Source organism: Rhipicephalus sanguineus, chromosome 2 (assembly GCF_013339695.2).
Source record: "Rhipicephalus sanguineus isolate Rsan-2018 chromosome 2, BIME_Rsan_1.4, whole genome shotgun sequence".
NCBI lineage: Eukaryota > Metazoa > Arthropoda > Arachnida > Ixodida > Ixodidae > Rhipicephalus > Rhipicephalus sanguineus.
In genome coordinates, this window is record NC_051177.1 from 158,677,355 (window position 1) to 158,700,529 (window position 23,175).

The window sequence follows — 23,175 nt, forward strand, 5'->3', positions numbered from 1 at the left end:
TGTGCCGCTGGGCACGTGGCTCGGATCCCTGGATTGTCGGCAGTGCACTGGTGGAATTCGGTGGCACTGATTTTTTGCAGGTCCATTTCAAGGCCTGAACCTTGCGCTCGGCACTTGCTTATTTACTCGGCTCTTCCTCCAAGGCCATTTCACCTGACATCAACTGCTGTGGCATGCATCTTCTTTTGACGATGTTGGGGTCATGACAAGTTTGTCGCACGTTTTTCGTCGCATCCAGTCTTGACATTTCTACCTGAGATGAGAGCCACGTGACGCTGTCTGCAGCGGTCCCGTTGTCCTCGGTCTTCAGCGTATCCATGGTGGCTCTTGGAAATGGGTGGAGTCGTGGTTTAGAGTCTCTCTCCGACTTTCGTTGACGACAAAAGCTAGGGCGATGAGACAGTCGCTACGGGTGGTATCAGGTGCAATGGAATGCCTGCACAAGCAGTTCTCGTCGAGGAATTAGCTTTCGTCGGGGGCAAGCAGCTTTCGTCGGTCCGACGAACTAGCGTTTGTCCGACCGCATAACAATGTGCACATATGGAAGTAGGGGAATTATCCGAGGGGCGCGTTGTCTGTATTATACACAATTGGTCTCTGGCTCACCCCCGCCCTCTTAACACTAAATATTATAAATTGTTTTGTGTTTTCGTTGGGTGGAGTATCATCTTATACGATATTTGACCGTCTGTATATTTCCATCTCACCCACTCTGATGCCGCCTTTTTAGGTGCATTCACACGATTACGAAAACGCTGTTCCCGGACTTCAGGACGAAGAAGTGGGATGCTTTCAAGATGTAAAATTAACTTCATTTTGCTGTGACATTTTAGGAAGACTGATACAATTTTGGATCGAAGCACATGTGTCCTCCCAATGTGGTTCCCGCTATATGTTTTGAGTATGTGGCGATTTCAGATGGCTCAGTTAGGCCTGAAGTACTTCTCTCTCTCATAAGCCTCGTACCTGAGATCAGTTATCGACATAGGTACATTAAGTAGTGTATGCGGCTGCAAATAGGCACTTTGACAACTCAATAACTACAAAAATAATTTCTGGGGTTTCACGTTCCAAACTCACAATATTATTATGATACGGATGCTGTAGCGGAGGGCTCCGGATATTTTGACCACCTCTGGTTCTTTAAGGTGTATCTAAATGTAAGTACACGGGCCTGTAGCATTTCGCCTCCATCGCAATGCGGCTGCCGCGACCGGGATTCGATCTTGGAACTTTGGGCCAGCAGTCGAGCCCCACAACCACACGACGACCGCGACGTGTACTTTTGATGCTTCACAAACTTACTCTCCGCTCCATAGAAGCGCATATCGCTAAGGGTTTACCGCAAATAAGCCCGTGCTACAGAATCATTGGGACTGAAAGCCCGTTATCTTTTTGTCACTCCTCTTCCAGCCGATATGTTTTACAGCGAAAGCTGTTATGAGATCATTTCACCGGCCGTTTTTGGCGCCGTGTCCGTAACCAGTATTGCCGCCGGTGTCCGTAACCAGTATCGCTCGAAATAAACAAAAAACGAAATAAGAAAAAAATTCCAGGATGGAACGAGGTTCGAACCCGGGCCCTCTGCGTGGGAGCCCAGTGTTCAACCTCTGAACCATGCCGGTACTTGAAACTGCTTCGCAAAAAGGTCCTATAGAGGCTTCATGTCGGGAAGGAGCCACAGGAGCATATACAATATAGCGTGGTAGAGGAGTAAAATAAGCACCAAACGTCGCGCAACGCGAATTCTGTAACCAGGCGTCACACAATGCGAATTGCGCAACGAGTAGGTTGTTGAATGCTTCCAACCCGTTACAAAGGGCTCTGCCATAATTCTTCGTCGTCATCAGGCACAGCATCAACAAAGTGCGCATAATGCCTTACATGCGTTTAGCAGGTACCACGGCTCTCCGTAGAATGACGAAAAATGGTACAGTGCTTGTTGTGCCACTGATTTAGAGCGCAGTGGGTTCCTCGCAAGTGCACTTGTATTGGTTGCCAAGGAAGCCCATAAGCGCATGATCCATTTCCTCGGGGTCTCAGTGAAGTTCTTTGCCCCCCCCCACCCCGGCTCTCTCCCACGTCAACGTATGTTATACAGCATGACGGGAGAGGGAAATAGCAACCGGGCGTCACCCAATGCAAATTACATAACTGGTGGGCCGTTTAAAGCTTCCAACCCATTAAAAAGGCTGAGCCATAATTCTTCATCGTCATCAGTCGTCGCGTCAACAAAGTGCACATAATGCCTTACAGACGTGTAGCTTGTTCCTTGCTTCTCCGTAGAATGACGAATAATGGCTCAGTAGGTGCTTCCCAACTTCACAAAAATTGTGATTTATGGCGTAGTGGGTAGCTTTCTACTGTAGTTGTATTGTAGGCCCAAGAGAACTTACAACGGGCTCTAGAAAAACCGCTCTTCCAGCTTTCGCTGTGACTGTGCTGCGATTTCAGCGCAGGACTGGCGTTTTTTCAGTTAGCCAAGGAACACTGTCAGGGCCCTAAATTGTGTAACAGATTGCGCTTGTGTGTGTTATTGGTGAGTATCTGTAGTAGAGGAAACCTGTGCCGCGGGAAATCATCCCTGAGGACCTTATACCTGCGGAGTGGAGCACTCGTGGCTAGCCACCAGCGTTGTTTGAAGGATGTGCAAGATCATCCGGTGTCAACTGATCTTTGCTGCGGTCAAATTTATAGAGACATTCGAAGCAATAATTCTGTGTCCGTACCGGGTACAAGAAAGGTACGATCCTCTGACGACCAGCGCACGGTGCGCAGTAGGATCGAGGCAAGTTATGTAACGGCATAGGACGCGCGCGAATGGCGTGAGAACATCGATTAAAGTCACTTAGTACTGCGGTTGTTCAGAAACGAGAGTAGCGTGCGTGCGTCATAGGGAGAAGGGGTGTTGAAGGTGAAACGTATTTGCCCTCGTGACTGTTGTTTCGCACAGTAACGGCAACAATTGTCAAAAAAGTCACGGTTTCGCCGCAACGGCGAAGCAATGATTGCGGTACCAATAAATTGGAATGTAACGCAAAGAACGGAAAGCCGCTCGAAATTGCCAGCGCGTCGCTCGGGCCCAAAGGACGCACGAAAAGAACGAACAGGTACACACAGGACGAGCGCGAACTAATTGTCACAGTTGTTACTTATTTCTGTTTGAACAGCGCGCTCCTTTCTCAAACGCGGCCGCTGCAGCGAGAGAAGCGACCTTCGTACGCTCTGTGACTTCAGCGCGGACCTCGCAGGGAAAGCACAAGACATACAACCCCCCGCTCCGCCACCCCCTTCTTTCCTCGACATAAGCGCACATAGGCGATCTTGCCCTGTAGGGCGAAGCGCAACGGCGTTCGCAGGGGCGGGGCGACGATCTTTAAAGCGCGCCACATGCGCGCACATCGCGCCATCTATGTGGCAACTAAGAAAGCATGCTGAAGTACAGGGTGTATATAAATAGCTCGCTGTTGGCAGTTTGAAAAACGGTGCTGTCGTGGCCTAACGTCTAACGCGGCGGGCTGCAAAGCGAGAGGTCGCCCGTTCGATTCCGCTCGTGCGAATGCATTCCTGCATTGTTTTTCTTTGTGGCTTTTCTAAGTATACACTTATACATATACGGTGAATGACGGGGACCGACATTATCCAGCCGAGACTGTCCAATAATGGCTATTGCAATAAATAGGCGGGGCGTAACCCTAGCGCACAAATGGTGCGCCTTCGTTCCAAGTGTAATGATAGCCACGAAGTCTGGTCGCTTCCTGTGGGCTCTCCCGCTCAACATTCTCGGTCTTCTGGAGCAGTGCCTGGGCGAACGCTCTCCTCGGGCCGTCGAGCGCGCTCTCCGCGTCCGCTCGCCGCTGCCGCGTGGTGGCGCTGTGCAAGTAGATTACGGGAAGCTGGCGCTGAACGGCCGTGTGTATTACAAAGCTCACGAATTCGTGTTTGCATCCCAGTTTAAATGGATTTGTGCTTCGTGCAAGGTTTCACAGGTACAGGGGGTATGGAAAGAAATGCGAACATAAGGCGCGCTGTTTTCATTACGCTCTAACCGTGGTTGCAATAAAAAGATGCTAGATGGTATTTTATTGTGTCACGGACGACGTCGTCTTTTCATCAATCATCCATGGTATAGCCACTATAAAATAAATGCGAAACAGCAAAGAATGCAGATGCCGCATGTTCGCGTGTCTTTCGATCCCCGCTGTACGTATTCCACAGGCAGCCTGTCAGGCCGTGCAGCCGCTTCGATGTTTGCACTCGAGTTTGATAGTATTCGCGTTTTATTTTCTATTTCAGGCTATTGCAATCACTCCAATGCCTTAGTATGTCATAGTGTTGTGTTCCACACTGCAAATGGAACAGAAAGAAACCACGATTGCCTCTTTTTTTATTTCCCTTTATTGATAAAGAAAAAAAATATCACAGGGTCCCTTATGCATTCACCTAAGACGACTGAAAGGCGAAAACCATCTTCTTCTTTTTCTTCTAGTCAATGTATTGAACATTCCCTGCCTCCCTCCGAGATATTTCTGCGCCTAACGTGGTTTTCTTACAGCCTCAAGGATCGGAGGCAGTGCAAGCTTTCTGCACATCAGCGGAGGCATGCACTGCCTCCGTGATGAGCTCATTTTGACCAAGCGAAGATATAATATGACGACGTCACGTTATGTGACGTCACGATGATGTCACAAATTTTTATTACATGTGACGTCATATGATGACGCCATCGCGTAATTATTTTTTGCATCACTCGTGCTGACGTCGCCGACGGTCAATTTTCGCGTTTGATGAGGCATCTAAGGCTTTCGCCTTAATACACTGTTCGGCTGTCGTTCCATGAAATTCCAGCAGCCGCTGGTGTTCGGTGGCGGTGGCTTGCAGTAATTAGGCGGTATAATTGGTCTCCTAATACATCTTAAAACTACACTACAATATGCAGCCGTCGTTAACGACCCGAATATTTCATAGAATATAAGAAGCGGCGGCTTAAGAAGGATGCAGTAGGTCACTTTTGCAGACTACCCTTCACGTTTGCAGCCCAAGGTAACAACTGAACCAAGCATGGCAAGTATCCCTAAGCATGACCGTGTTGCGTCCGGACAGTCAAGCTTTCAGTAATAGCTCTTTGCAAATGTTGCTTTGTAAAATCGAATTTCAGGCAGTCAAAAACCGACTCTCAGTAAACCGACCGTGACGGTGACAAAACAATTTTCCGCGCATCACTGGCATGCGCTCTCTAGTATCGTTTTAGCAGACGACGCGCTAGCCTCTCTATCAAATAGCCGCGGAAGACACATGCCTTCGGAATGGGCTGGTTGCCCAGAAAAAGTGCTTCATGATTCCAGTTTACAAGTTTTTGTTATACTTTAAACAACGCGAATGCAGCCGAAAAGTGAACCATATAGCAGCTTCGAATGCAGCCACGGCATTCGTTTCCGCGAGCGACGACGCGAAGGCGGGTCTACTACGGTGGCGGGCCCGGCAGTTAAAAGCCGCACTAACGTCGACGGTCGGTTCCCATTGCGCTCCGCTGCTTCGCCCAGGCACAGGAAAATTTGTGGGACCCTTAAGCTTCGCCTTTAAGAGTTGAACGCGATAGCGAAATCCGGCCGCTAGTGTGCACTTCCACCGCTAAGTGCACAAGTATTAATGTGCGTTGTTACACACACACGCACGCGCACACAGACACACACACGCGCGCGCGCGACGTGGTCAGGCCAAGAAAGCGGAGGTCAAACGCCATAACGCCATGACGATGCCTTGCTGAGAGCCAGGGAAGCTGAAATGAAGCGTCGTCGCCGTGATGTGGATCCCCAACTACGAGCGCGGGAAGACGATCACAGGCGTCAACGACGCCAAAATGACGCAGAACTTCGAGCTCGAGAAGCGGAGGCCAAGCGTCAACGTCGCCAAGACAACCCTGACATGAGAGCGACTACTTGACATGAATGTCCCGCCGGCACTCATCGATTAGCAAGGGCTCTGCTCTAGTCGCATGGCCTCCGAGATGGCGGGCACGCGGCGCGTTTTCCATCTCGGAGGCTATAATGTTTGCTGCTTGTTCGATATGTTTTCCGCTAGATTTACATAGGTGGCCATTGTGGAGCTGTTTGTAATTTTGTGTTTGTGTGTGTGTGTCTTTAGCATGTTTTTTTAGCGGAGATGGGTGCACTATACCGGATTTTTCGAAGCATGGCTTCGCGCAAGAAACTTAGTTTGATGGCCTCGTCAATGCGCCCACAAATAGCCGAATGTGCTCATTTTCTTCGTGACACCTGCCGAAGAAAATAAAGAAGAATCGCTCAAGGCTGTGCTTAGTTTGCAAGGCACACGGCAAGAAGTCCGAGAGCCGATGTGAGTGCGAAAGGTGTGAAGTTGATCTTCACATGCCTGTGTACTTCAAAGTTATTCACACACGAATATCGCACTGAACAAGTTGGTGCAGTTAAGCGTCGCCTTGCGCGATTGTGCAATAAATGCAGCAATAAATGCGTTAGCGAGACTCCTTCCACTACATGGCATTTATGTAGTGTTTTTGTTTTCAAAGAATTCGCAATGTAACATTGTGGCTTTGTGGTAGGGCTCCTGCTTGCCACGGGAACGACCCGGGTTCGATCCTCAATGGGACCGAAGATTTTTAATGTTAATTTTATTTGCTTTTTTCTCGCCTTTTCGGTCACGGACTATTTTTCGCTCACAACAAACAGCGTCGTCGCCGACGCCGACACCGGAATTTCTGCGACACGAGCTCTGTAACGCTATCGCGCTAAAATAGAGGAGGCGCTGTCTGGGCGCATGACATTGTATATCGCTTTATGTGAATGATGTCGGAAGGCACTGAGGTGCGTTTGCTCAATCCTGCGTACGCCGTTCATCAGGTCACTATTGACAGTCACCAAGTGGGCTGGGTCCGCAGTTGCCTGTGCGCACCAGGTCATGCTCGTTAATTTATTGAGTAGAGGAAAATTTACAGATTATATGTGCTCGAACAAATAGAGTATTTTACCAAGTTCGGATGGTGCGTGCATTCCCATCAATACCAGTGTGTCTACTCCCCGCGGAAACATACGTCTTCCGTCTTTGATTTGCACATGAGTACACATCATCACTTCGTCGAATGTCAATGCAAAAAAATTGTCACTTCACAAACACGGGATTGGAGATTGCGCAGCCCTTGAAATGTAGCGGAAAATATTGCCAGAGGGTGTGATCCCTCGAAAACGGTAGACTCGAAAACGGTAAAGTCAACTGCCCTGAATTGGTCTCCCTCATAAAAAGTGCGCTGGTCGTTCTAAGGTAAACAGTAAACGTTCGTTAATTGGACCTCCATTAATTCCGAAAATCAGAATATTCGGACGCGTTATCTGGTCCTGGTAGTATATGTATTTTTTTGACGGCATCAAACTCTCGTTAATTCGTTCATAATTCACCGTAAGCCGGTTAATTCGGAAGATCCTCGTAGTGCGCCAAGCACGAAGCACCGAAAATGTGCGACGCAAAAGAGAGAAAACGACGTTCGCGAATAACCAAAATGTCCTCAGCCCTTCAGAAAGGCGCGGTTGCCATACAATACTGCATTAGCGAGCCAGGTTTACTTCAGCTTTGTTTTTACTTTGGGCAGTGCGAGCGCAATGTCCCATAACTGAAACACGGTGATGGAAGCTGTCGAAGATGAAGAGCGTTAGTCGTGGTCCGTATGCTGGTATAAAACGCACTTGCAACATTGTGATGGGCAAACGACCAGATCCTGGCTATTTTTCCAGTGAAATAATTATCGTCATGTGCGCGTGGTGATGTTTGTGGTGGCGGTACGGTTCAAAGCACGTTTCGGCTTAAGACATAGGGCCTTGAGCCGTGGTAAAATTGTGAACAAGGTCGACATTGACGAAAATCGTTGCTTTCACACTGCTCTTGTGCAAAAGAAGTACTGGATTCACGTAATAACGTGGATTCACGTAATCGACGCTTGCTTATTGTTCTCTTCATAGTTTCGATAATTCGGCATTCGGTTAATGTGGACATTTTCCCGGTACCGTTGAAATACAAATTAACGAGCTTTTACTGTAGTGTGTGTGACAAAGTGCGTCATTGCCTCAATGGACGACGACAAAGCAATGTCGTAAACGCGCCAGCACGCACACCGGAGGAAGGATCGTTGGGCGCCTTTTAAAGCGCCTCCCTGCAAGTATACGCGTGGCGCGAGAAAAACAAAAGAAAGAAAAAGAAAATACAGGTTGAGCTTCATGTCAATAAGACGAGGACAAGAAGAAAACACAACAGAGAAGCGCGAACTATCAATAGAACTTTCTTTGAAGAAACATAAATACTCTTATATGGAAAAAAGAACTGTCATCAACATCATGACGTCATGAAGCCACAAATATGAAGCTAAAAATGAAGCTACATGACGTCATAAAGCTTCAAATATTATTCAAGCGCAGCTACTGCACGTGTCTCCGGTGCCCGCAATATAAAAAAAAAGTTGCAGTGGCTTAGCTCGGCAATGCCAGGATATACGTAGCGTCAGCAAAGGTTCAGCTGATTATTCTAAGCTGATTATCCTCGCGCATGCGCAGCGCGGCTCTTGAGGATCCACGAGAAATTGGCCCCGGCTAGGCAAGTGTAGCTAACGCTACAATAGTTTCCACGATCACCCTTTCTCCTCTGTCCCCGCATCATGCCAAAAATGCGGTTCGACCGTTGCGCCGAGCCCGATAATCTTGAACACCTTCTCTGCTTGCCTAACGTTGACGCAGGAACGCTCAATGATCAGTACTGCCTACAGGCAACAGGGCCTCCCTGCGACGACCACCAACGACATTCTATTCCCTTCGCCTCCCAACCTCCGGGCTCTCCACATCCTCTTGGGGTTTGTGGAAGCGACCGGACTCATCACCTACCGTTAAGCGCCCGCAACTTGCAGGACACTCCCTTCACCACCGGCCTCCCTCATCAATAGACGAGACCACGGCTGTTTATCCGTCTCTTCTTCGGCTATCGTCTTTATTTCCCACTTTCTCTGACGCTCCGTCATGCTACCCGTTGGGCTGCAGAATCAAGCTTTATTTCAACAATAAACACTACTACTGCTACTAAGAATTGGACAGCAGTTGAAACGCTCACAGTGTTCCCTCACATGCCCGTCCGCAATGTTGTTTACTGCCCAGTTGTGTTCTCGCGTCCAGTCATTGCAGTAGCCCGCAGTTTCTCCTATATATCAAGTTCCCTAAGGTGAAACAAGGTGGCAGTGGTCAGCCTGCTGCTTCCCTATTTTCCTGTTGTCCTTGTATATTTTTGTATACATTGAATACTACTACTGCTAATAAGAAAGCTACTGCCGCGCGCTCCTCTTTGTCTATTTTCGTGTAGCAGACCTGCTACACGTGTAAGCGCAGCGTTTGGCACAGCACCCTAATGTCAAATTCCTGATTATTTTAGATTGTTCTGAGAAGCTTGAGAGCGCAACGCGAAGAGTAGAGTTCATTCTGGAGCTAAAGCGGCCACTAACCATGAAACTGCATTCGTCGATGCCACTTGTATGCCGATGCTCTTACTGCTGATCAGATTACCTGGTGGCTGACGACTGTTCTCGCCACTATGTTCAGCGTGATTGCTTGTACTTTGACCTTTCATGTTCCCGGCACAAGTTCGCCCAATAAGGGATGTGATAATATATGCTGCGCGCGGGTTTAACGTAGGCAAAAACAAAACAGTGCGCCCTGCGGTGGCGACTTGTGTGGCCTTTTGGATATGCGCGCCGTGCGGGGACGAACCGCGTATGTGCCGTGCGGTGGCGAAGTGAACGGCGATAGTGTGCGCGGCGTGCCTCGAGAGAGCGTCATCAGTGCGTGGGCCGTGCGCGAGAGTCGGATCCCAGCGCTGGGCAGCCCTTCGCTGGGCGTCCGGTCCACGGGAGAACCCGCAGCCCTACCTCCTGTTGCCTCGACTTAACAGGGCGCTCCCGCCTGTTCCGCTACGTGAAGATCAGGACGGGGACCGGGCACGAGGCCGGGCCAAGCCGTGCCCCTGTGTGCAGGGGGGTACATTCAGGGTCCCGCCCACGAGTACGCATAGGCCAAGTGCGTCAACCGTGGAGCGGGTCCCCGCGTGACTTTATTCATCCAGACAAAGCACCGAGCTACGGCATCGGACAGACGCTCTAAGCACGACACCTTGAACTCTGCGACCTCATCGGTTGCGACAACGGACTGTACTACACTGTTTCACTATGTCGCGTAGCAGCCAACATGTCGATTGTAACTGTATTTTACTATTCGTTCACTCCTTTCGTGAGTGTAAAGACGTGTTGCGTGTGCTTGTCGACCTGCGGGCTGCTCCATTCTTTCTGGAGCGAATTCTGAACCCAAACATAACATCACAAGGAGTTCCAGAATTCCGGGTGTTGCTGGAACCTTGTTCACCGTGACGGCCACGTGACACTATTATGGCCAATATTGCTCTTGAGGTTTCCTAACAAGAGCGATGTTTTCTGGTGTAGTTAACATCAAGCATAAGACCCTACCAGATTTTTATAAGGAGGCAGGCAAAGAGTGACAGCTTGAACGGCCACAGTAGAAGTGGAACATAGTGACAGAATATAAGTGAGCGCCATGTACATTTCGTTAACGTAAAGCAGCCTTTCGTGAGACCACACTAATATGGTGGTCGTTTCTGACGATAAAATTCACTTCGGAGGCCTGGTGCATTAGGTATGCTAATGTATTATTCCTTTCCATCGCGACTTGGCGCAACTTGTCACGACAAGGGCCACGTGCATTATATAGGTGGCCGCTGCACACAAGCATGTGGTCTTGCTGATAGTCGCTGACATCATACGGGTGACTTTATGTCCACTGCGAGGAACGACGAGATAATTAAAAGCGGCCACAAGTGGTGCAAGAGCAGAGCGATCAGAACATATGCCTTGATAAAACCATACATTCGTTCAGTTTAAGGTGCTCGGAAAGCAACTTTCGGAGGATGTCCTTGACGAAAGTGGACTTCTTGTTCACAGAGAATCTTCTTGACAAACAGTAAAATTGCGATGGTATTCGTCTATGAGTACATTGACCAAGTTCAGTTATTGCAATCTGGGCTGTACAACGATGGATGCGCATTAGTGAAGTTGGAACCAGATTGTATAATATAGGACTGCATGGTGAGGATGAAGTGGCCGTATTTTGCACTCGAATATGATCAAAGAATAAACGTTTGAGTTTTGTATGCCCCAATTACAGCGTACTGGCTGTTAACGTGAATGGGAACAATATATTATTCTGAGGACGGTAACTTTGGCAAAGGTAGCCTTTGCGATAAAAGTTTACACATTATTTGTTCGGACTTCGTTTTTGTTGCCTTCTGCACGCTTATTTAGTAATTCATTTATTTACGGATTGATTACCGATGCCAATAAACTATGAGATCAAAAACAGCAAAGAAGCTTACATGAATCATATGGGCATCTTAAATCCGAGTATTAAGGTAATCGAGTAAAATATTGTAGGGGACATGTATTTAGAAATTATAGCGGAGAATGGAGGTTATATATGCCTTGAATAGGCCAGTATTACAGTAGCATTACCAGAGGAAGGAGTGAAGCGAGTGAAGCGAGCAGCATTTAAGACATCGCAGCTACAGAACTAATATTTGGGCGAGTTGATTCACTCAGCATGTTTCACAGTTTACAGTCGTATTGGCGTAATAATGTCACGTGGTCGTGACGTCGACGTTAGACAACAGTCAGCACGTCCGAGATGAAACTGTTTATTTGTCCGAACCTCTCGCCGAGAAACTGAAAGTCAAACTACAGCAATACTGATAGCGGCGAACAGAGCGTCGACCGTCGATCAGCTGACAAGCGGTCAAGCGCTTCGGCTCTTATACAGGCGCTATCGAACTTTCCAGCAATATCGCTCGTGGCGGCGTTATCTCTAGACAAAGCTGAAACATTCGCGTGCGGGGCGCAATCTTAACAAAACGATCTACTACAATCGCGAAGCTTCTCGAACACTCCTTCGCGGACGGCGTCGAGCCTCGATAAGCGTCCCTGCCGGTCAAACCCGAATACATCAAAACAAGACAAGAAGTGGGCGTGGCATTGCCCCCCTCTGAAAAAGCATCGTCCCGATGCTTGTGAAAGAACATAGAAGAGAAAAAAAAAGCAAGTGCATGCACAAATAAATTACAATAACAAAGGAAAAAAATAGAGTCCCCAGGTTCGCTAACGCGCAAAAAACGGCTTGAGGCGCACGACATGGACGACTTCAGGTCGTGCGCGGCGTCGCTGGGAGTTCGTAATGCCGTCCGGGATGACGTCGTAGTCAAGAGCGCCGAGGCGTCAAAGAATCGCCGAAGGAGTTTTTCGCTAAGCCCACGTCGGCGTATCGGCGTGCAGAGCCAAACATGGTCGCCGGGCTGGTATTCCACGAAGCGTCGTCGAAGATTGTAGCGAGGCCGTCGGTGTGCTGCTGGGTCTTGATGCGCAGGCGGGCGAGCTGTCGAGCTTCTTCAGCACGTTGTAAGTAAGCGGCGGCATCGAGATGACATCGAGCGTCGTCGCCGTGCTCCTTCCGTAGACGAACTTGTACGGCGTCATCTGCGTCGTTTCTTGGACGGCCGTGTTGTATGCGAAGGTCACATACGGAAGGATAGCATCCCACGTCTTGTGTTCGACGTCGACATACATGGCCAACATGTCGGCGATGATCTTGTTTAGCCGCTCGGTGAGGCCATTTGTCTGTGGGTGGTACGCTGTGGTCCGGCGGTGGCTTGTTTGGCTGCATCTCAGTATTGCCTGAGTTAGGTCTGCAGTAAACGCCGTACCTCTGTCGGTGATGAGGAAATCTGGAGCGCCATGACGCAGGACGATGTTCTCAACGAAGAACTTCGCTACCTCGGCGGCACTGCCTCCGGGAAGGGCCCTTGTCTCGGCGTAGCGGGTGAGGTAGTCGTTAGCTACGACGATCCATTTGTTTCCGGTATTGCACGTCGGGAACGGCGCCAGTAAGTACATCCAGATTTGCTGAAGCCGCCGTCGCGGTGGCTCGATAGGCTGCAGAAGTCCGGCTGTCCTTGTGGGTGGCGTCTTGCGTCGCTGACAGTCCCGGCAGGTCTTTACGTAACGAGTGACGTCGCCGGAAAGGCGCGGCCAGTAGTACTTCTCCTGTATTCTTGCTAGTGTGCGAGAAACACCCAGGTGTCCAGACGTCGGGTCATCGTGCAGAGCCTGGAGGACCTCTGGCCGCAATGTCGAGGGTACCACGAGAAGGCAATCGGCTCGAAGCGGTGAGAAGTTCTTCTTTAGGAGAACACCGTTGCGCAAGAAAAACGACGTCAGTCCCCGCGTGAATACCTTCGGAACAGCGGTGGTCCTGCCCTCGAGCTATTCCATAAGGCCCCTGAGTTCTGGGTCCACTCGCTGTCGTTCGGCGAAGTCGTCGGCACTCATGGTTCCCAAGGAGGAGTCGTCCTGCTTGTCGTCCTGCGGCGGTGGGTCTACGGGGGCGCAAGACAGGCAGTCAGCGTCGGAGTGTTTTCTTCCGGACCTGCAAACGACGGTAATGTCGAATTCTTGAAGTCGTAGGCTCCACCGTGCGAGGCGACCTGAAGGGTCCTTCAAGTTAGCTAGCCAACACAATGCGTGGTGGTCGCTCACAACTTTGAAGGGCCTGCGGAAGAGATAGGGGCGAAACTTGGATGCAGCCCAGATGATCGCTAGGCACTCCTCTTCTGTTGTGGAATAGTTCGTTTCTGCCTTTGATAGCGACCGGCTAGCATAACTGATGACCCTTTCCTGCCCGTCAGTCTTCTGCACAAGGACGGCGCCGAGTCCTACGCTATATGCGTCGGTGTGGATTTCCGTATCGGCGCAGTTCGTCGAAATGCGATAGTATCGGAGGCATCTGAAGGCGTCGTTTCAGTTCTTTAAGTGCTTCGATTTGCGCCGTTTCCCACTTGAATGGCACGGCGGTCTTGTCGTTTCCCACTTGAATGGCACGGCGGCTTGTGCGCCTGTAGTAGGCGCACAAGCCGAGAAAACGGCGCACGGCTTTCGTGTCGGTGGGTGGCGGGAAGGCAGCGATGGCGGCTGTTTTCCGCGGGTCTGGGCGAACACCACCCTTGCTGATCACGTGACCCAAAAACAGTAGCTCCTCGTATGCAAAGCGGCACTTTTCATGCTTCAAGGTGAGGCCAGAGGTCTTGATTGCTTGTAGTACAGCGTCAAGGCGCCGGAGGTGTTCGCCGAAGCTTGAGGCAAACACTATGACGTCGTCCAAGTAACAAGGCAAGTCTGCCACTTCAATCCAGCCAGCACGGCGTCTATAACGCGCTGGAACGTCGCAGATGCCGAGCAAAAAGCAAAGGGCGTGACCTTGAACTCGAAGAGGCCGTCTGGTGTTATAAAGGCAGTCTTCTCTCGGTCTCTCTCGTCGACTTCAATTTGCCTATAGCCGGTGTTGAGGTCCATCGACGAAAAGTACCTCGCGTTGTAGAGTCGATCCAGGGTGTCGTCTATCCGTGGGAGAGGGTAGACGTCCTTCTTCGTTATTTTGTTCAGGCGGCGATAATCGACGCAGAAGCGTAGGGTTCCGTCCTTCTTCTTCACTAACAGCACGGGTGACGCCCATGGACTCTTCGTCGGCTCGATGATGTCGTCGCGTAGTATTTCATCGACTTGTTTCTTTATGGATTCGCGTTCTCATGTCGAAACTCTGTACGGACTCTGCCGGAGTGGCCTGGCATTTTCCTCTGTTATGATGCGATGTTTTGCAACTGGGGTCTGGCGGATTCTTGATGATGACGAAAAGCAGTCCCTGTATTTCAAGAGCAGGGTTTGGAGCTGCTCTTGTGTATGCTTCGGAAGGCTAGAGTTGACATCGAAAGCTGGTTGAGGAGCATGGTTCGTCGGTGTGGGCTCGGAAGAATTGGCGATGGCGAAAGCATTGGTGGCTGCCACAATTTCTTCGATGTAGGCGACTGTCGTGCCTTTGTTTACGTGCTTATACTCGTTGCTAAAATTTGTGAGCATCACTGTTGCTTTGCCTCCCCGCAACTATGCTATTCCTCTTGCGACACAAATTTTGCGGTTAATCAACTGGTGCTGGTCGCCTTCAACGACGCCTTCCAGGTCTGCTACTTTCTGAGTGCCGACGGAAATGATGACGCTGGAGCGAGGGGGAATGGTGACCTGGTCTTCCAGCACATTCAAGGCATGCTTCCCTGGCGGCGCGTACGGCGGTAATGCTTTTCCTGTAGATAGTGTTATCGACTTGGATGTGAGTTTGATGACTGCACCATGAAGGCCTAAGAAGACCATACCATGGATGACATCTTGGGAGCAATGCTGAAGGACTACGAAGCTTGCGGGATAAATCCGGTTGTTAATGGAAACCCTCGCTGTGCAGATTCCTGCCGGCGTTACTGGTGACCTCCAGCCGTCCGGATTTCGAGGCCTTCCCAGGCGGTCTTGACTTTCTTCAGCTTCGTCGCGAACGGTCCACTGATAACAGAATAGTCGGCTCCAGTATGGACGAGAGCGGTGATGTTGTGGCCGTCGATGAGAACGTCGAGGTCACTCGTTCGTCGCCTACCGTTTCGATTTGGCCTTGGCGTCGGATCACGGCTACGTCGGTTTGTCCCGCTGCTTTGACGTTGCGTCGTCAGGTCTTCTTCGGGCCGTGATGTTTCGACGTCAGGGCTTCGTTCGGCTTGCGGCGTGTTCTTTAGATTTCGTTGCGGCGTTGTCGTCTGCGGCGGAGGATCTTCGGTGTTTCGTCGTACAGCAACCGCACCTCCATCGGTTGCTGCCCTTAGTTTTCCGGATACGGGCTGGGTGACCGGCCTCGCGTTAAGCCAGTGTATGGTCGGCGTTCGGGGGAGACGTAGCGGCCTGGCGATTGCAATCGGGAAATCCTCGGGGGGTCCATTGCGCTCCTGCGAGATATTCAGCGATGTCGCGTTAACGTTCACACCGCTGTGGACGCGGCGCGTCGATGGCGAACCCACGAAGTCCCATCTGTCGGTACTGGCAGCGGCGGTAATTATGGCCAGCTTCTCCGCAATGGTAGCAGAGCGGGCGATGGTCGGGGGCGCGCCAAACGTTGGTCTTCCTCGGCGTGTATAGCTGGCCGGCTGGCGGCCGGTATGACGTCGATGGCGGTGGCGGTGGTGCCTGGCGGCGCAACTGCTGGGGCGGCGCGGCGTCTTGACGTGGGCGAGGAGGGGGGGGGGCGTTGCGTCGTGCTGCAGCAGCATAGCTCACTGCTTGCAGCTGCGGCTGCGCTGACTCGGGGGTGCCCAGAGACTGCTGGATATCCTCTCGGACGATGTCAGCGATCGAGGCAACTTCAGATTGTGGTAAGGTTTACAGCTTGCGCAGTTCTTCCCGCACGATCGCTCGGATCGTTTCAGGGAGGTCGTCGGAGCCGACGCCATGAACAGCTTGGCTGTCTTGAAGCGATCGGCTGATTGTACTGGCGGTTGCGCATTTCCAGCGTCTTCTCAACCGTCGTTGCCTCTGAAGTGAATTCTTGGACTGTCGAGGGTGGGTTCCGCATCAGCCTAGCGAAGAGCTCTTGTTTTACCCCTCGCATGAGCAACCTGACTTTCTTGTCGTCAGGCATGGCTGGGTCAGCGTGGCGGAACAGTCTGGTCATTTCCGCTCCAAACATGGGAACGCTTTCATTTGGAAGTTGGACCCGCGTCTTTAGCAAGGCTGCGGCCCTTTCTTTTCTGACGACGCGTGCAAACGTCTGCAGGAAAGCGCTGCGAAAGGCGTCCCAAGATCGAAGAGTGGACTCCCGATTCTCAAACCAGGTCCTTGCTGCGTCTTCAAGGTAAAAGTAAACGTGGCGCCGCTTGTCCTCGGAGTCCCAGTTGTTGAATGTTGAGACCCTTTCGAAAGTCTCGAGCCAGGTTTCTGGGTCTTCGAATGACGACCCGCGGAAGGTTGGCGGCTCCTTGGGCTGCCGGAGTAGGATCGGCGCAGGCTGCGCGGGGTCGGTCATCGTCGCTGCGGTCGGTGTTGGGACGTGGGGCTGTCTGTTTTGTTCGGAAAGGAGCCCGTGCTCTGGCTGCAGACCCTTCTGCCTGCGGCTTGTTCGACGATCCGGGTTTTCTTTGCCGTCGTCCTCCTCGCGGCTTGGGCTTGGGTCAGCGCTTCGCGGGGGCGTCCGGATCATGGAAGAATCAGCACCTCCACCAGACGTCACGTGGTCGTTACGTCGACGAAGGCAACAGTCAGCACGTCCGAGATGAAACTGTTTATTTGGCCGAACTTGTGGCCGAGAAACTGAAAGTGAAACTACAGCAATACACTGATAGCGGCGAACAGAGCGTCGACCGTCGACAAACTGACAAGCGGTCAGGCGAGTCGGCTTGATACAGGCGCTATCGAACTTTCCAGCAATATCGCTGGTGGCGGCGTTATCTCTAGAGAAAGCTGGAACATTCGCGTGCGGGGCGCAATGTTAACAAAACGATCTACTACAATCGCGAAGCTTCTCGAACACTGCTTCGCGGACAGAGTCGAGCGTTTATAACCGTCCCTGCCGATCAAACCCGAATACATCACAAGACAAGAAGTGGGCGTGGCAGTATTCAGAGGCGCCGTGTAGCGAAGACATTAAGGAAAGTCCAAGGTGATCATTTATTATTTTAAACTGATGCTTTTTTACACTCCGTATGATCATCGGTCATAACTTGGTGGGAGTCGTGACGTGAAGAAGCGGATAGCGTGCTGCTGCTTGTGTTCTCAGGAAGACAGCTAGGGTGAATAATAAAGCTAATGTATATGTATTATTGAGCTTTACGCGACAAAATCAACGTTCTTAGTAAGGGCCACGTAACGGGTAACACCGGATTCACATTGATGACAAGGTTGTCTGACATGCATCCAAACATAAGTCGACGTTATTTTTGCACTTCGCCCTGAATGAATACTGCCGCGATGACCGAAAGTGGAAACCGTGCCTGAGCACTTGGTGGCGCAATGGCAGAGCCCAAAAATTTAGGCATATCCCAGGCATTCTGGCAGCCGATGTCATGCGAATATGTGGGCGAGTAGCGGCCGATAGCACTTTTTTATTGCTTGCAGTAAAGCGGTGCGAGTTCGTCCGATGTTCTTGTGCTATTTGCGTAGTTCTGGGTATAGCGTAAGCTTACGAGGTATGCGACTACACTGGCGACCGAAGGGTAACCCAAGGTCCAACGTAACGTCGAGACTCACGATGTTGGAGAGATGTGAATGTCAGCGAAACGAACTGCATGCTATGCTGTATTGTTATTTATATCATAAGCAGCAGTTTTCGCCGTATTCTCCGGTGTGAACAATGGCTGACTATAGGTTGAATGTCATAGGAGTTCATGTATATTGTTTACGACATTTTTATGAAAACGGATGGCGAACACTGAAACCACGATTGACGTTGCCCCGACATGGCTAGTGTACACAGCCTTTTTCAGAGGCAGTTTCAAGAACTAGCGTGGCTCTGTGGTAGAATACTTGACTGTCACGCAGAATACGTCGGTTCGATTATGGCTCTATGATTTTTATTCTTTCCGTACCTCGCATTGTTTCCACGACAACGCTGCTGATGACTTCACCTGATTCTCAGCGACACAAGTTCCTCAACGTTGCCGCCTTAAGATTTCCAACGGCTGTTAACGCTGTTCCTCTGTTGACATAAGCGGTGAAGCACCTGTGGCTCAAACCCACAATCTATGGGTCGTGGTATGCGGGTATGTGCCACAAGTGACTGATAGAAATGATTTCATAACATACGCGACTATCACGCTATTGCTGTGACGACCTGTTGTTCGCGTTCGCTACACACGAATGTCCTCCCATGCAAATTTCGGTGTGTGTCAAATTAAGGACACGACCACGAGAGCGGCCAGACATAGGCGACTAGACAAATAGACACGGTCAAAGAGACTTTGGTCAGCAAAGAAATGCTTCGCATTTAAAAGTCTTCAAGTTGGGTTTAGAAGAAAATATGAAAATTTTCTTTGGAATAATCTATAGTACTGAAGCACAAAGTGCTTCATGAAACTGTCGCATGTTCTTTTTTGTAAGACAACGCAGTGATGAATCAAAATCACAATGCGAGTACGCTTTAAAAGCACTGCCAGTGCCTAGTTAAGGCGTGTAATGAACGAAGGGTACTGTTGTCTAACAGTAATTTGTATGAGCGGGAATATCCAAAACTCGCGGTACCTTTAAATCTCTCGGATTCCTTAACTTAACCAGTATGGTATGTAGAATAACTGCCAGTTGGACGTGTTGTTATACATTCATGATGATGTGTAGCCTATTGAGCCCCTGAAATGTTTTTCCTAATTCACCAATACGTGCACATCGTACTACGGGTTACCGTGTATATAACCTTAAGGTGCGAAACGAGTGTTAGCTGTCCACTGAGGAATCGTGCACAACTCACGTTTCCAGCCTGTTTGATAAGTAACACGCCATAAGTGACAAGCCTGCACAGTTGATGTCTGCAATTGTACAAGCCGCTGCTGAAGCGTATATGAACGATATTCAGGCTTGCGTTTAGATGTCCAATGTCGGAGCACAAAAATCAAACAACCAGGCATTCTGCACTAACGGCGACAAAGCCATAAGTACGGTGCTAGTCGAAATAGCTCACGTGCGAATGCTTTTACGTGTTACTATAGCAGTGGAAAAGCAGTGATCTACATGATGATTATGTAAGTACCTCTAATTTAATTGATGTTTCCAGGCATATTCTGCGACAGGACAGTGCACTGGTTCAATAAAAATGCGTTATACACATATTTTACATGTATGCGTTCATTTTAAAACGAAAGTAATTTGTGCCACATTTCTAGTATGGGCATAGCCTTTTAAAATATCTGGTTGAAATATAGTACGTATATTGACACACATTGTGAGGAGGCTCGTCTTGACTGCCCAACGAAAGTTGGAATGTTGAGGCATTACGCTGCAAACCCGTGGTCGAGGGTTCGATTCCGGGCCATAGCGGTCGCAGTTACGGGGAAGCGAAACGTCAGAACGCCTCTTTCCAGTTGTTTAGGCTGCGCCATAAAGACCACCAACTGGTAAAAATTATATCTAATTCTCCCTACGGCGTGCCTCATTATCGCGTGTAGCGTTTGACCCGTAAAACGCCACGTAGTATATTGTTAAGCCACTCCTCAGAAAACTGGCTCTCTGTCTACAGTCACACAAGGTAAATAAATATACTTGATTTTCAGCACTGTATACATAAACAGCTATATGTATGGCCTCAGAGACACTTTCATAATTAAGGTATTTGCGAAAAGTGTACATATATGTTTGATGAAACCCGCTTAGATTATGGTCATTCTCGAGTGCTTCCATGAAGGAGAAAAATAAGCTGAAAGAAATGAATGAAATAAACTTTTTCAGCAACAAAAACTGTGTATCCAAGGATGCTCGAAAGCAGAGCTGAAGATGGGTCAAAGATTGTAAAAATATCAGATGACATAACACTTTCTCTGCAAAAGAGTTCAATTTTTTCAGAAGAGTTTTTTATTCATAGTACACGGGATGGCGTACCAATCGCTTACCACGTGAGTACAATTCAGCCTTCTGTTTTCTTCAGGCTTAGTCGTTTCAAGGATGCGCTTTAGCCGATTATTCATAAATGCCATTCGGGAATACTGTTAGGAGCTGATGAGAACGCCAAATGTAATTACGCAGAACGATTCATAAAGTATAATCATAAATCCTGAGCCCTGCTGAAAGCGTTCTAAAAAGTTGTTTTAAAGTGTTTTAAAGTGATTAAATTCGTTGTTTTAAAGTGTTCCCGAAAGATGACCGTTCCTGAACCTGAGCCAGAGGGATAACATGTGATAGCAAGGCACTATCCTCCTTCTAAGTTAAATGCTTTTGTTATCCTTAAGTAACGTTTGAATTGTTCAATGCATAAGTTAAGCAGCCATATGCTTTACAAGATATTTGGTGAATGTCTTTGACAAAAGCTCATCAAAAGTTAATCATTGCGCTAATCGAATGTATTCTTTTAGTGCTCACCCTCTTCATTTTGCTTGGTCCATTTCATCAAGTTTCGCTTTTATCTACTCAACACACGATAACCATACTGTACTAACAGAGCGGTGAATAAACGGCGTCAACGAAACAACCACAAGAAGAGACAAGGACGTACGCCTACTAACAACTGGTTTTATTCGAGGCACACGGGGACATATATATGCTCAACTCTTGTCAACTCTGATCACATGGTAACCATAAAATCGATAAACGTTGTACGTGATGACGTATGTTTAACAAAATTTGAATAGTGATTTGTGAAACGTGGTGTAAACAACTAAAGTAAAATGAACACGTGAGAAAAGATGTATGACTAACAGAAAATTTCAATGCGCCAACATACTTCAACGGGCCAACATAGGAACACCCATTAACAGGCATTTCTTTTCCTTAATCCCGCTCATGCGCAGTTGTCTCCAAATAAGGCGGGGGTTAACTAAGCGCTTCTAAAAACGATACCTCGTATTTATACAATGTTTTAGATGGATCACTAACACATTCCAGGTCCTTTTTTTTATTAATGAAGAAGGCCTCTTGCAGCTTGCGTGCTACGCTGTCATTACTTTTATCCAGCACCAAGGTGTCCTTTAAACGAGGAGAACATCCGCAGGCTTTACAATGGATGGCCAAATTGGACCCGGTCCCTTTATCAAGTCACCGCTCGTGCTCTCTCAACCGTTCATTGAGGCAACGCCCCGTTATTTCCTATGTAGACCTTGTTGCATGTGAGCGGGATTTCATAAACGACACTTTCTTTGCACGTCACAAACGGTCTTACATGCTGGGTTCCGCAAGTAATCTTGCTTTTTTTACAATTATTAATCCGATGGCACAGGGAGGCGAGCTTGATAGGGGCCGAGAACACAACCGGCACATTGTACTTATTGGCGACTTTTTTTAGATTGTGGGCTACGCGGTGAGAGTAGGGTACCACTACAGGCCTTACTTTCCTGGTTTCTTCTGGTGTACTTTTTCCTTTCTTCTTACCTTTAATTTTCTGGAGAAGAGACTCCACTATTGCTGTTAGCACTGTCTGAGGATAGCCTGCCTTCTTTAGTCGTTCGATCTGGTGTCGAAAACTGCTTCCCATGCAAGGCTCGCAGGATTTCTTGATAGCCGATTCCAAAGCCGCTGTGGCAATCCCTCTTTTAACTGTCTTCGAGTGCGTCGACTGATAGGACAAAAGTTCTTTTTGCGCTCGAGGGTTGTACATCTATTGTACCCCTTTTCTTTCCAAAGAAAGCTGAATGTCTAAAAATTGCAGTTTATTATCTTTTGGGAGTTCAAAAGTGTACTCTAATCCGTGGCTATTTTCTTTAAACACTTGTAGAATTTCCTGTATGATGCCTGAATGTTGTGAAGCATGCTGTCTACTTAATACTACCAAAAAGTCGTCGACGTACCCAAATATTTTAAGCACCTTGTTCTTGTCAAACTTTTTATTCAACACACGATCAACCGCAGCCAGGAAGATGTTGCTCAGCACTGGGGCCACACAGGAACCTATACAAATGCCCTGTTTTGGAATATACACTCGGTCTTCATATTGAACTAACGTAGAACCAAGATAAAACTGCAGTAGGCTGACCAACTTTTCAAGGGACATTCCTGCCGAATTCTGAAAGGCCAAAACGCCTTTGTTTTCGATGCAGGACTGAACTGCAGTGAACAGCTCTTTGTGCGGCACAGAGTAATATCTTTAACATCGACCGAGAAAAAATTTCCAATGTCACCACAAGATTCTAAGTATGTTATTACATCATTAGCGTTTTTTGTCTCGAATGGATCTTCTGCGTTGAGGGACCTGAGGTGTTTTAAGAGAAACTGGCTTACATGTCGTTGCCAGGACTCACACTCACTAACAATGGAACGGAACGGAACATCTTCTTTGTGCGTTTTTGCGGTAAAAAAATATGTTTAAAGTCTTTTCTTTGCACTTACTAATGGCGTTGGCTGTCTTTTCCAATCCCAGTTCCTTGCAGAGCGAGACTGCCTGAGACTTTATCCTCGTGGGCTTGAGGCTTGACAGAGTGAAGTTCTTTTCTACGGCGTACCTGGCTTTCTGGTTGTAGATGCCAAGCGGAATAACCACAAATCATCCTTCCTTATCGGCTTGA

The 23,175-nt window shown here is 48.9% G+C and overlaps 1 protein-coding gene across 2 annotated transcripts in view; it reads left to right on the forward strand.

Moving 5' to 3' along the window:
- LOC119383839 (venom metalloproteinase antarease-like TtrivMP_A) overlaps window positions 1-23,175 on the forward strand; it is a gene marked incomplete at its 3' end in the record, with an annotated part of 117,927 nt that overhangs the window by 6,052 nt on the left and 88,700 nt on the right. For both annotated transcript variants that reach the window (XM_037652118.2, XM_037652119.2), the window contains 1 exon segment: window positions 20,414-20,577. In XM_037652118.2, coding sequence (XP_037508046.1) covers window positions 20,414-20,577 — 164 coding nt within the window.